The sequence below is a fragment of the Podarcis tiliguerta genome (genome assembly GCF_965153285.1).
Source record: "Podarcis tiliguerta genome assembly, chromosome: 10".
Lineage (NCBI taxonomy): Eukaryota > Metazoa > Chordata > Lepidosauria > Squamata > Lacertidae > Podarcis > Podarcis tiliguerta.
The window spans coordinates 9,779,361-9,793,519 of record NC_139543.1 but is presented as its reverse complement, the minus strand read 5'-3'; the positions used below and the strand labels follow the sequence as shown (position 1 = coordinate 9,793,519).

Sequence of the window (14,159 nt, the reverse complement as noted above, 5' to 3'; positions counted from 1 at the left end):
TTTCCAGGGATTTAAAAGAAAGAAAAATATGTGTTTAAACAAAAAGAAGTGAACCACACAAACACAAATTTTTGCCCATTGAATGCTATAAAAAGTACACATGCTGGACAAAGAAAAAACCCACACCAAATGTTTTACATTTCCATCACAATAAAAATAAAAATGATGCAAGGAACATATGAATGTTTTGGAGGGGACACGGAATAAAGAAAGCCATGCAGAAAAGAGTTAGTTAACTTAAAAGAACTGCAGTAAGGTATTAAACATATCAATAAGATTCCAGAAGATGGAAAGGAGGAAGAAGTACCTGTGTACCTCCGAGAGAGAGGAATCACTTTCATCAGACCTACAATGAACGGTGGTAGGATTACGGAAAAAGAATACAGGCATCAGCAGAGTAAAGATTCCATTGCAAAAAGAATGAACAATCGCATCACTATGTAAGGAGGCTGCACCACTTTGCAGACTTTACTGAGTTTAGTAACTCTGGGGGAGTGAGCCGCAAAATCTGTATCTTTCCCCAGTTACTGTTCATATCATAGAGACTCTTGTGCAAGCCATTTTCAGCTTCCTCAAGAATTCTTACAGAACTCGGTTGGGGGAGATCTTGATAAAATGGCTGCAATGTGCTTGCTTGCATTTATGTTAATTCGTGCATGCATTATGAGCGGGGGTGGGGGGGATCTAAGGGTGCTGGTATCTGCTTTGGAACCATGTTCAAAATTACAGTCATCTAGTTTAAAATTAAAAAAAGATGTGTGTTTCCCCCAAAAAAACTAAATTGAGATTTGGTCGTGTTATTTTTGCTTTTCACTTTGCAATGATTTAAAAATCATCCGGATTTAAAACGTAGCAGTATTCCTTTAACAATTAAGGATATTGAAGCCTTCGTTTTGATAAGAAATCTAACGTGCCAAAATTTTGATTCTGGGTTACAATTGCTAAAGCTCAAAGCATACAAAACAGCCGTAAATGTCAATATGTTGTATCCAATTTAGCCATACTCAGAGTAGTATATTTCTACTACTCATCGAAATGAATCCGCAAAGTTAGCACAGGTCCATTGTTCTCAGTGGATGTACTCTGAGCAGAACTTAGTTGGATACAATCCAGTATTTCAATTAGTGTACTGACAGCTTTAGAATGGTTACTACTTTTAGCTGGTATATAAAAGAGCTACAAGCATGGGCTTAAACCACGGGGACATTTGCAAGCAACTGTTAGAGATATGTATAATAGCTGCAGACTTGCCGGGGAAAACATTAGATCGCAACAGCAGAAAGATCAGCAGCAGGAGTAAAAAAGGAAAAAAAGCCACCAGCCTACAATCAAAAGCTGAGAGTTAAACAAAACTGGGCAGCGTTTGAAGTTCAGCAATCTTGCAAGAGAGATTCTGGATCAACTCAAACGTGTCGTCACATGAGAAAAATAACACTTGGAAGCTAGCGGCATTGAGATGTCCCCCTCTGGGTCGTATCCTATGCCAACAGCTCTACCCTAAGACATGGTTACAGGTAGGTAGCCGTGTTGGTCTGCCGTAGTCGAAACAAAATAAAAAATTAAAAAATTCCTTCCAGTAGCACCTTAGAGACCAAGTAAGTTTGTCACTGGTATGAGCATTCGTATGCATGCACACTTCTTCATGTGCATGCAGACACGGAAGCTCATACTAATGACAAATTTAGTTGGTCTCTAAGGTGCTACTAGGGACGCGGGGGGGGCGCTGTGGGTTAAACCACAGAGCCTAGGACTTGCTGATCAGAAGGTTGCCGGTTCGAATCCCCACGACGGGGTGAGCTCCCGTTGCTCGGTCCCTGCTCTTGCCAACCTAGCAGTTCGAAAGCACATCAAAGTGCAAGTAGATAAATAGGTACCGCTCCCGCGGGAAGGTAAACGGCATTTCCATGTGCTGTTCTGGTTTGCCAGAAGCGGCTTAGTCATGCTGGCCACATGACCCGGAAGCTGTACGCCGGCTCCCTCGGCCAATAAAGCGAGATGAACGCCGCAACCCCAGAGTCGGTCACGACTGGACCTAATGGTCAGGGGTCCCTTTATTTTTACCTTTACCTTTAAGGTGCTACTGGAAGGATTTTTATTTTTTTACCCTAAGTCATGTTGTTTATGGGTGCTGAATAAGAGCACCTGGAAAATTCATTTGTGTAGGAACACCCTAACTGTAAGAATATTGACACCCACCGAGTCGGTGTGCTGTTGAGCCTAGCAAAGAAGTACTCTTGAGACTTAAAAGGACACGGCATGGAAAAACAGACGGTGGAAGCTGAAAAGGCCACCCGGCCCCACAACTGCCTTGAGATGGGCTGGGGTAAAAGAAAGACAGAGAGGATCAGGCAGCGGTGGTTGGGTGGTTGGGCAGCGAGTACGCAATGGCAGCGCCCTTCCCAGCTTTCTGGAGTCTACTGCCTTGAAGCAACCTTCTCCCTGAGCCTCATGAGCAGGCCCCAGCCCTGGTTTAGAGGGAATATAACTCATATAAAAAGGGACACGGGTGGCGCTGTGGGTTAAACCACAGGGCCTAGGTCTTGCCGATCAGACGGTCAGCGGTTTGAATCCCTGCGACGGGGTGAGCTCTGGTTGCTCAGTCACTGCTCCTGCCAACCTAGTAGTTCGAAAGCATGCAGTGCCAGTAGATAAATAGGTACCGCTCCAGCGGGAAGGTAAACAGTGTTTCTGTGAGCTGCTCTGGTTCGCCAGAAGCGGCTTAGTCATGCTGGCCACATGACCCGAAAGCTGTACACTGGCTCCTTCGGCCAATAAAGCGAGATGAGCACCAGAGTCGGCCACGACTGGACCTAATGGTCAGGGGTCCCTTTACCTTTAACTCATATAGAAGCACAAGAAATAAGATTCATCAGGAAGCAAGAGATGGAACCGTGGCAATTCCATGCCATTTCTAAAAAGCTACTTTGAGGGGTTGGGAGTGGGGACAAACAAGAGGAGAAATAGCAATTATACTTTCAGTCCCTGGCCAGAGAGAGCCAGAACATTAACATTTTGTAGCTATGTTTTCGGCTTATTATGTGAGCCTTGGGCGATGTGGGAATCTGGTCTTTCCCTTTGCGACTTACTTATCCAGCTGAACTGATGTGTTTCCCTGAGAAACAGTGAGACGACTAAAAACATTCAGTTCATTACGGGGTCGGCTTGGTGGGGAGGAAGGAGGTGACAGACTAGCCTCTGAGGTTCCAGAATCTGAGCTACAAGAAAAAAATCAAACATTAAAAGCCTCTTCAAATTAAAAGAAAAAAAAGAAAAGAAAATGAAATTGTTAGAGAGGTTAAAAAAAAAACTAATGAAACATGCCTCAGAACAACTCATTGGTGCCCTGCTTGCTTAATTAAGAAATGCAGTTTGCATGCTCCCCTGGCAGAACAAAAATATAATCCTTACACAGTTATTTTTAAAAATCTGCTGGCCACAAGATGGCAGTGTGCTCAAACATTTATTGATTTTTAAAAGTTAAGCAATACCTAGAAAAGGGCAGAGTAAAATGAAAGAATTCAAGGATGAAAAATATATAGGGATGTATCTTTCAAAGACATTGAAGCCTTAAAAAAACAAATAATGACAGATGTTGCATTGATATTCAATGCAATGAAAAGAAACTTCTTGAAGGAAAACAAGTATTTATCTATTGCATTTATATCCCATTTTTCTTCCAAGGAGCTCCAGGTGGCGTACATTTTATCCTGACCACAATGCTTTCAATATTTGTAACTCTCAAGCAACAATGTTTATTAATATACAATACATATATATATCTTACTGTTTTTGCTCTTTTGACTTTGGTTTATCTGGAGATTTCTCATAGATTTTTCTCTTTGATAAAGGTGAGGGTTCTGGTAGTTTCTTTTCTGTCAGAGATGACTGCCTAGACCTGAGAGAACAGAAAACATTGCCTATTTCTTATTCTGCTTATTTCTCTTCACTGAATTTTATTTTCTTTCTTTTTACACTCTGAGTTCCAATTCTATACAACAGAAGCAGACAAAAATAAACAAACGAATAAACATGTTTTGAGGTAAATTCACAAGTATGCATTTAAAAAACCAGCAGAATAGCATTAGGTGCTTTTGAGTTCCCTTTGTCCAGCTGCTCTGACTGTTCTTCATGTACGACGTCTAAAGTCCATGCCATCGTTGTCCAAGTTTCCAAATTACTACTTCATTTCACCCCAGTCACAAGATTTCAATGGAAGCTTTGTATATATTCAGTTGCAAGTCAGAGCTGGTTCATATGTCCATTGCTTATCAATTGATTCCTGAATGGGTAAGTAAAGTCTATAATGGGTAAGTAAAGTCTATGGGACGCGGGTGGCGCTGTGGGTTAAACCACAGAGCCTAGGACTTGCCGATCAGAAGGTCGGCGGTTTGAATCCCCGCAACGGGGTGAGCTCCCGTTGCTCGGTCCCTGCTCCTGCCAACCTAGCAGATCGAAAGCACGTCAAGTGCAAGTAGATAAATAGGTACCGCTCCGGCGGGAAGGTAAACGGCGTTTCTGTGCGCTGCTCTGGTTCGCCAGAAGCGGCTTAGTCATGCTGGCCACATGACCCAGAAGCTGCACGCCAGCTCTCTTGGCCAATAAAGCGAGATGAGCGCCGCAACCCCAGAGTCGGTCACGACTGGACCTAATGGTCAGGGGTCCTTTTCCTTTACCTAAAGTCTATAAACCTCCAGATGTTGCCAAGGGAGAATTCCCATTATCCCTCACCATTGACCGTGCAGGTTGGGGCAAATGGGAGTTGGGAGTCCAAACAGCACCTGGAGCTTCTTCATCCCTGATTAAAATAATTTCTATATGACCTCTTCACTTAGGTCTCAAGGCAGGGTGCACATTAAAAGACATAGCCGTATACAAAATAAAAAAATAATTAAATATGAAATACAAAACGATATATAGAATAAAATGCAGGCATAGGAGGAATCTCTCCCGAGATGCCAAGATGAAATCCTCTAAAATAGGCATCCTTCCCAATATTTAGGTTTCATGTTTACATATAGGAAGCTTTTTTCTACTTTTGATGAAGGAACAGCCAATCACTGCAGTCTGAGCGGTACATCCGAGACACAAGTATTTTTCCACCTCAGAGGGAGGGAGATCTAAGAGGCCACCTTTCATCTATTTGTAAGTCACACCTTTAATTTTTGAGCTGATATGTGAAGTAACTGTAGAACAAGGCATCTGCAAGGAGGAGACAGGAAACTGTGGTTCGAAGCTGGCTTGTTTCAAATAAAAAATATGGCTAAAATTATCCACAGTTTGTTGGGTGTGCAGAAATTCAGGAGCTTTTACTTCTGGTTTTGATGAACCATAGTTTGTTGTTATTTTTTGCATTGTGGCCATAATGCCAAAATGAAGTCATGTGGCATCTTAAAGACCAACAAATTTATTGTGGCATAGGTTCCTGTGGAGTGCGCCAGATTAAATGTGTTAAATCTTTAAGGTATCACAAGACCCTTTCTTGTTTTTGATGTAACATACTAAGATGGCCAAGGGACGCGGGTGGCACCACAGAGCCTAGGACTTGCCGATCAGAAGGTTGGCGGTTCAAATCCCCGCGACGGGGTGAGCTCCCGTTGCTCGGTCCCTGCTCCTGCCAACCTAGCAGTTCAAAAGCACGTCAAAGTGCAAGTAGATAAATAGGTACCGCTCCGCGGGAAGGTAAATGGCGTTTCCGTGTGCTGCTCTGGTTCGCCAGAAGCGGCTTAGTCATGCTGGCCACATGACCCAGAAGCTGTACGCTGGCTCCCTCGGCCAATAAAGCAAGATGAGCGCCGCAACTCCAGAGTCGGCCACGACTGGACCTAATGGTCAGGGGTCCCTTTACCTTTTTACTAAGATGGCCAGCCTCTGGAAATAATGCTAGGAAGATAAGGGACTGAGGCAAAGACAAGCAGAGTCGCCTACCTGCAAATTGCTTGACGACACAGTGATGTCTTGGCCCAAAGGGGTCTTCAGAAGCCCTTTTCAAAGCTTTACAGACACCCTTTCAATCTCTGAAAATGCCATTTCCCCAGAGCCTTGCCCTTACCTGCTCCACACGTGACATTATTTATGACCTCTTGCTCAGTGATGTCATACATGACGTCATGCGTGGGGCAGGTGGGCATGGCTTGACCCAAAAAGGGCTCACGGGCCAAATGGGGAGGGGGGGGGACTGGTGGACCTGATTAGGGAGGTGAGCCAGAAATTCCCATCCCTGACTTTAAGCATCTTAGATGTACACCCTAAAATAAATAAAGTGGTTCTCAGTAAATCAACCCATTTTAAACACTTTTGCATTTGTTGTGGAAACTAAAAGCAAACAAATATTCCACTGGAGCAAAGGGAATCAGTACATTGACTTCCAAAACTAAAGAAATGCATTAAAAATTGCAGCAGTGGGAAGGGGGCAGATTACCTGGACCCTGGATTCCATGGCAAAATAACTGATTTTTGTAAATTGTGTGATGCTCGAAGATCATTGCTGGGTTCTCAGTCTTTACACTCTACTGTTTACCCTGAGTAAAGCATTTTTTTAAAGAGTGGTTGCAAAAGCATTGAAGCCAAGACTATTAATAACAGTGCCTCCCAGGAGCATTTTAACGCTTACTTCTACTGCCACAAGCAACATGCATAAAAAGTGAAATTATTAGAAATCATTCTGAGCTGCTTGCTGCTGCAAAAAGAATCAATAGCTTTATTGTAGCAAGTAGATTAATACAGGAAGTTACACATATTTTTCGCAATTTAGTTAATTTTAACCAAGATCTTCCTCATATATGTGAGGGATTTGTATCTAAAAAGTTCTGTGTTATTTTACATTATCTAGTTCAAAATTCCTTTGTGGTGCAGGAAAAAGATTCCTACACGCTGTGGGTTAAACCACAGAGCCTAGAAGGTCGGCGGTTCGAATCCCCACAACGAGGTGAGCTCCCGTTGTTTGGTCCCAGCTCCTGCCAACCTAGCAGTTTGAAAGCTCGTCAAAGTGCAAGTAGATAAATAGGTACCGCTCCGGCGGGAAGGTAAATGGCGTTTCCCTGCGCTGCTCTGGTTTGCCAGAAGCGACTTAGTCATGCTGGCCACATGACCTGGAAGCTGTACGCCGGCGAGATGAGCGCCGCAACCCCAGAGTCGTCTATGACTGGACCTAATGGTCAGGGGTCCCTTTACCTGCTATCTGCTAACAGTAGTCTCACGAACCTTAATTAACCAATACCATTTACATAAAGAATGCAGCTCATGTTTGGAAAACAAGTGGAACGCTTCATGGGGCATTTGCCTAAGCTGTCAGTCTCAACTTTCTGTGTGCCATCATATGCAGCAGCAAAAATGGAGTATGATATTGCTAGGGTCCCAAGATATTTTAAAAACACGTAATGGAAGTTCACTTCAATGGGGAGATGGCCAATGTTTCCATTCTGTTTGTGGACCGACTTCACCTAGCAGAGACCTCTAATAACTTCAAAGAAAGGGCAGCCTCCGCCACAACCTTCCATGCTGTTTTAGAGCGTCTTCCCGGACTTCAGGAACAGATTTTCAGGGATCTGCTATGTGCTTCTGCTGGATCACATGAGCAGATCAAATGAGTAGAAGAGCCACAACGGATATGATCTAATGCAGGGATGGCCAATTCCCAAGAGACTGCGATCTGCTTTCAGAATTAAAATCTGGCAGTGATCTACACCTGTATTTTTAGGGGTGCAGTTCAAAGTTGTTGAGCTTTTTTGGGGGAGGAGAAAAGCTCTGTTTTGGGGGGATTAAGGTGCAGGCTTTGGAGAAGGGAGTTCCATTTTGGGGGGGGGAGGCAAGGGAACTAGGGGTTAAGTCACTCACAAAAACATCGCTATGGATGACATGGAAGCTCCGTCTTCCCTTCCTGAGTTGAAACAACAATGGAGGGCAGGACAAGGGGGCGGGGCAGAAATCAGATTTACCTACGCAGAGGAAAGGGAGCCAGAGATGGACCACGATCTACCAAAACATCACGGGGATCTACCAGTAGATCGCGACCGACCTGTTGGACATTCCTGATCTAATGGATCCACTCCATTCAAAGTATTTCAGATAGACTTTAAAACAATTAGGTTTTACAAGAGCACTAAAAAAAAAAAAATCTTGCAGAAACTGGGGCTTATGGTACATGAATTAGTGCTTACCAAAGGGGGGGAAAAGAAGATCAACTTAAAAAACTAAGCAGCCATTTTGAGGTAACAGCAGAGCAGAAGTTAGAGAATGACGCCGGCGACAGATTTTCCCTGTTGAGATCCTAATTAGCACTCCAGGCAGAGTTCATAAAAAGCCACGGGTCGTTGCAACCTAGCAATCATGCATGTTAGGATGCCAAACGAAAGTTAGTGCATTGTGTGAAACTTACATGCCGCCAGTCTTAGAAGGCAAGGCTGCCTGCGAGGCCTCCCTATCCCTAACAGCAGGCTCTCTCAGGTCAATGTTCACTGCACCTTCCTGAGCTTCGGCAACAGGCGTAAGAGGGCCAGCCATAGCTGCGCTGTCTGCACTGACTTCAAGGGTTATGTCAGTAGATAGGTCACTGCTATCAGCATAAAGCAATTCCATCTGGGTCGTCGTCCTACGGCGGGCCTGCAATCAGTTGGAAGAGGAGAATAAAAACACTTTTGCACAAAGCACAAAACGGTTTGCATATATTGTATGTGTGCCGGATCCCAGGGTCCTTATCCCTAAACCCTGCCTGACTACAATTTAAAAATACAAATCTGCTCCATTTTTCTTTGTTATATAAAAAAACCTGTCACCATTACTAAGCCAGATCTACTTCCAGATTCACCTTAAGTACCTGGCCAGAATCAGGATTCCCAAAGCAAGTTTGGGAATAATGTGGGCCCATAAACTTTGAGTTGGCATACACACCAACCATTATTATACTTAGAAAACTTGGGAGAGGGGTGAATTTGTGCTTGGGTTGGAGCTACCAAACCAGGGAGACTTGTGCTGCTTCTGCCTTTGAAGTCCAATGCAAAATGAAAGGCACGGCCCCATAGGACACTGTGTTCTAAGGTTGTGCACCACATATTTTTACTGCTTGTTCCCTGTGATGGTATCTCAGGAATATGGTGTGCTGCATTTTGATGCAATATTATCTCCTGACAACCATATGTCAGGAGTGCTCTGATGGTGTTTCCTGCTTGGCAGGGGGTTGGACTCGATGGCCCTTGTGGTCTCTTCCAACTCTATGATTCTATGATTCTAAGTTTAGGAGTCTCCCTAGTTTCACTGTAGCCCAGACTGCTGACAGACACATGCAATGCAAGAAAACCCAAGCTTAGTGCAAAAGTCATTTCTGCTTTTTGGTGGATGAGCTGATTTGCACAACATGTTAAGCCAAACTAAGGCTGTACAGTATCAGAGCTCACAGCCTCTTCACGCCTCTCACGTTCATTTTAATCTCTCACTAAGCCATAGATGGGCTCCTGGTGTCAAGCAAACCAGAAAGGTTGCAAAAATGGTTTAAGTGGTACTTGTGTTTTGGGGGTAGGGGTGGAAGGAGGTAACAGAAGATGCCATAACTGCACAAAAGATTATTAGTATCCACACATCTTACCTTGTTTTTAGGCTTGACTTCGCCGCAAAGCTTCATGAGGTCTGAAGATAAAGAACTGTAAACGAAATGAGCAATTTAGTGGGAATCTCTGAGAAACAAGGCAACTCCCTCCCTCCTTGGGCAGCTAGCCATGATAGCAGCTACAGTGAGAGAGCTTTGAGTGTTATTTCATGGTTAATACCTACACATAAATAGACTTCTCTCACCCAAGCACATAGCTTTCTTCTAACTATGACTTTTGAGCTGACTTTAGGTTAGTTCAACTATGCAAGGCTTCACTTGACGCTACAGTCGTTGGGAGATCTTAGTGCCCGGCACCCTTTATCAGCCTGAAGGTGGGCTGGGTGGGCCAGAAAATGGAGTGGGTGGGAGGAAAGGCTCAACATGTTGTTCCCAGCAGCAGGAGGAAAGGGAAGCTGCTGATACATTTAAGGCAGGTCCCAGGGCAAGGGGAGAGGGAACCTGGGGTGAGAATGGGGTGAAGAAGGGCTGTATCAATAGGAGTATAGCATCTAGATCAAGGGAAGTAATAGTGCCACTGTATTCTGCTCTGGTCAGACCTCACCTGGAGTACTGTGTCCAGTTCTGGGCACCACAGTTCAAGAAGGACACTGACAAACTGGAACGTGTCCAGAGGAGGGCAACCAAAATGGTCAAAGGCCTGGAAACGATGCCTTATGAGGAACGGCTAAGGGAGCTGGGCATGTTTAGCCTGGAGAAGAGGAGGTTAAGGGGTGATATGATAGCCATGTTCAAATATATAAAAGGATGTCACATAGAGGAGGGAGAAAGGTTGTTTTCTGCTGCTCCAGAGAAGCCGACACGGAGCAATGGATCCAAACTACAAGAACTTCCTGACAGTAAGAGCTGTTTGACAGTGGAATTTGCTGCCAAGGAGTGTGGTGGAGTCTCCTTCTTTGGAGGTCTTTAAGCAGAGGCTTGACAACCATATGTCAGGAGTGCTCTGATGGTGTTTCCTGCTTGGCAGGGGGTTGGACTCGATGGCCCTTGTGGTCTGTTCCAACTCTATGATTCTATGATTCTATGATTCTATAAGGAAAGATGGTTTGAGGGAGAAGGAGAACAGAGTATAGCAGGAAGGAAGAGGGGAAAAGAAGAAGCTGAGACAGCAGAGAGAGAGAGAGAGATAAGGAAGATTTGCCACAGAGAAGGAGGCAAGGGACTGGCAAGCCTGAAGAGGTAGGAGAAAGGTTTGGGGAAGGCCACTATGCCACAAAACAGACATTCAAAGCGAGAGGTGAAGAAAAGGGGACCCAGACTGGCAGAGCAAGGGAGCCACCAGACAGTGTATGAAGTGAAGGCAACACCTTGGGGCTCTGAGGACCCCAGGGCTCTTCAGAAAGGATGGGGAACTTATCAAAACCATCTTCAAGAGTAAGCATGTCTGACATGGCCCCAAATTTTGGGTTTGTTTCCAGAGTATGTAGAAGCGGGACAAACAAAGGGTGTGATTGGCCCAGGAAGGTGGTGAAGCAGCCGCTGTGGGGAAGATAAAGAGATTCGAGGTTCTTTTTCATTCAGTTATCTGCGAGACCTGGCTAAAGCCAGGCCTCCTGGTTTATGGATATGTGAAAATAAGCCAAGGGTTGGAGCCAAACAGTGTTAATGCTGGTTAGAGGGGGAAGTTCACTATTTTTGAGAGTTAGCCCCTTGCCAAATTGCTCATTCCTCAGTTTGCTTAGAACTGGTTAAGGAAAATTCCAAGAGAGGGTCACATTAATTCATTGCAAATAAAAATCCATTTTAGAGGTAGCCATTGGTTACTGTTTATGTTCTTTGCTCACCTTCCTTCTGCCCCGGGGCTATTCAAAGGAGCATCTTCATCAGTGCTATCTTCCACATTTTCTGGAAAATTCCCAAAGTCGTTCTTTAGTTAGACAGTTTCACACGCAGTATATATCTACCCCAAAGGCTCCTCATATTACCCAAAACAAGAATAATATGCACTGCCTTCCATATATTAAACTCTCACACTTAATTCATTTTTTACTTAAGGTAAGAGTTAGACTGAACTAGTTTCCCACAATGTCCCTGATGCTGAATCCAGTTGCTTGGCTTCTTTACTTTCCCCAAATACCCAGGAAAAATAGGTTTTCTGTTTGTTTTTTTGTTTTGAATTGCCTAACCATCACATAGGAAAATTATAAACGTATCACTAGCAAAGCAGGAAGGACGGACATAATATCTTTGGCATAGACATATAATATCCCTGTATACCCGTTTTCCATTATGGCTCTGAATAAATATTCAGTTGAGGGGCAGTGAGAAAGATAGATGGAGTGTATTCTGCTTTGCATTCCTTCAGCTTCTACTTTGACAAAATACTGCACTTGACAAACAACCATTTGGGCCCTATAAAGCGAGATGATTTCACTACTCTACATTTACACAACAGCTTCCTAAACATCTACAACATCAATAGAGGGAACAGGAAGGAAGAAAAGCTACGTAAGATGAAATGGGACCTGCAACAAACAGTGCCAGTGAGAACTATTCATCTGCTCACACAAGAAACACTAGCATGCTTGTCAATTACAGCCACAATACATCATAAATACGCCGGCATGCAGGGAAATGCCAAATGGACGAGCCCATAATAAAATGTGCCACCCGTCACTGAATGTATACCAAGCTTATTTCAAAAACGTATAGAAAGAACAGTGGGGAGACAAGACAAAAAGGTAACTGTGATGTCTCTAGGGTCCTTAACCTGCTGCCACTCAAAGAAGGCACTTGGTAAACCAGATTGAACAGATGTCCAGCTACTTTGGTTTTACCAATGGAACTATATTCACCATAACACACCAAAGTCAGTACCTGGAATCAGCACATGCACAAGGCAACTGCTAGGACCAAGGTTGTAACGGGTCCAGCTGCACCATTCAGACAGTCTTTGCCTATCCTCAAAGCACCATGCTACCCACATCTCTCATTGCACTAATTCTCTTCGCTCCACACACCCCACAGTTGTCTACTTCTTCTTACTCATCCCTATCTCCTGGAAGACTGTGGATATTGTTAAGTTGTGGGTGAACATATCAGAAGACACAGCGATTCTTCAAACAGCCCTTGTTTATTCACAGGCCAGAACAGAACTGAACTGAAGGGTTCAGCCAGCCTGCTTATATAGAGCTCCACTAGAACGCAACAGTAACCATTTTCTGTAACTAGCCAATCACTGAATGTCACTTTCTATCCCTTATTTGCATATGTGGACCTGAACTATCTACAGTATCCCCCTGCTGGCCCAAGGTGAGAACTTCAGTACATAACAGATATGTCTGCTCATTACTTAGCTCCAGGGTTGTAACTTGGAAGAGAGACGCTGAGCTTCCAGCTCACACGCTCCCTTCCCTGCGACTGGAAGGACAAGGGAGCCACTGAACTGTGGAAGACGAAGAACCTTCTGTTAATTGTTCTACTCACAAACTAAGGGTAGGAGCATGTGAGCCTGAAACCTACTCCAAGTCTCGTCCTGGGTTCGGTTTTAGGGGCCAAGAAACATACACCCTTTAAAGCACAGCACCACATTAACTTGAGACTGCATTCTAGTGGGTATGCATAGAGCAAACCTTGACCCATTCATATATTTATGTGGCACTAAAATAGTGCGGTTGAGGAGCTTGATGTAAGCTCTAGCTCTCCAGATTGCCTTCAGGCCATCAATGCAACGGGCACTAACGAGGAGGAGGCTATACAGAACATCTCAATGAAATAAATTTGAACAGAATAGCCTGACCAGTAGCTTTCTTTGATTACTGTATGGCAAAACCAGAAAACTACACACCTGTTTTAAAATTCAGTATGAATTCACTGCCCACTGGCATGTACTGAGTTATAGCCATTGCTTAACTATGCAATACACAACTTGATAAGCCAGGTTCACCCTAACACATGAATTTTAAAGCAAGATTCCTATAAAGCACTCATCGTCTCTGTGTTGCTAAAATGAGTTTTAGAGTTAATGTGGGGGGGTTTTCTGGGGAAAAATGGTTATGTGTGTTACAGCTACAGTAAAAGAAGCAGCACATAAATGTATCAGTAGATAGTGTATCAGCCACAGCGTCCCAGGTGAACAACAAAAAGCTTTTAAGTACATTCACACTGTTTGCATTCGTGCCTGTCTCAGTTGTTAACATCCAATATTTTGTAAGAAGTTTGTATCTAAGGAAAGAGGACTCTGAGCGTATCTCCTAAACAGTGCATGCAAACTTTTATGTATGCGTACGTTCTAAGATGCGCCAGTTAGTGTACACGTGTATCATTAGTATCACATGCAGCTGTGAGGTACACAGAAAGCTACATATACTTACCCAGCGGAACGCTATCTAGGTCTGTGTAAAACAACAGCGAGGAGGAAACAAAAAGCAACACTCCAATCAAAACCAATCCATTTGCAGAGTGGGAAATAAGAGAGTCCTATGTTACACTATTATCAGATTAAACCTATCAGAACTAGCAGAATAGATGCCATAAAGTACACATCACAAGTTTGGTTTTTTTTATAAGAGAAGTTAAGAATTTTATTTTTAAAATTATTCCAATTTGTAAGACATCTAAT

The 14,159-nt window shown here is 43.7% G+C and overlaps 1 protein-coding gene across 16 annotated transcripts in view; it reads right to left on the bottom strand.

Annotated features, from left to right (window-relative positions):
* The window catches only part of KIF21A (kinesin family member 21A), a 101,794-nt gene that overhangs the window by 16,374 nt on the left and 71,261 nt on the right, over positions 1-14,159 (bottom strand). For 2 of the 16 annotated variants that reach the window (XM_083399318.1, XM_083399309.1), the window contains 7 exons: positions 13,912-13,932; positions 11,383-11,443; positions 9,578-9,632; positions 8,375-8,598; positions 3,785-3,895; positions 3,087-3,215; positions 308-346 (listed from right to left, as the gene is read on the bottom strand). In XM_083399318.1, coding sequence (XP_083255444.1) covers positions 308-346; positions 3,087-3,215; positions 3,785-3,895; positions 8,375-8,598; positions 9,578-9,632; positions 11,383-11,443; positions 13,912-13,932 — 640 coding nt within the window. The remainder of the gene's footprint in view (positions 1-307; positions 347-3,086; positions 3,216-3,784; positions 3,896-8,374; positions 8,599-9,577; positions 9,633-11,382; positions 11,444-13,911; positions 13,933-14,159) is intronic. The other 14 variants (XM_083399322.1, XM_083399319.1, XM_083399311.1 and 11 more) reach the window with 7 other exon arrangements.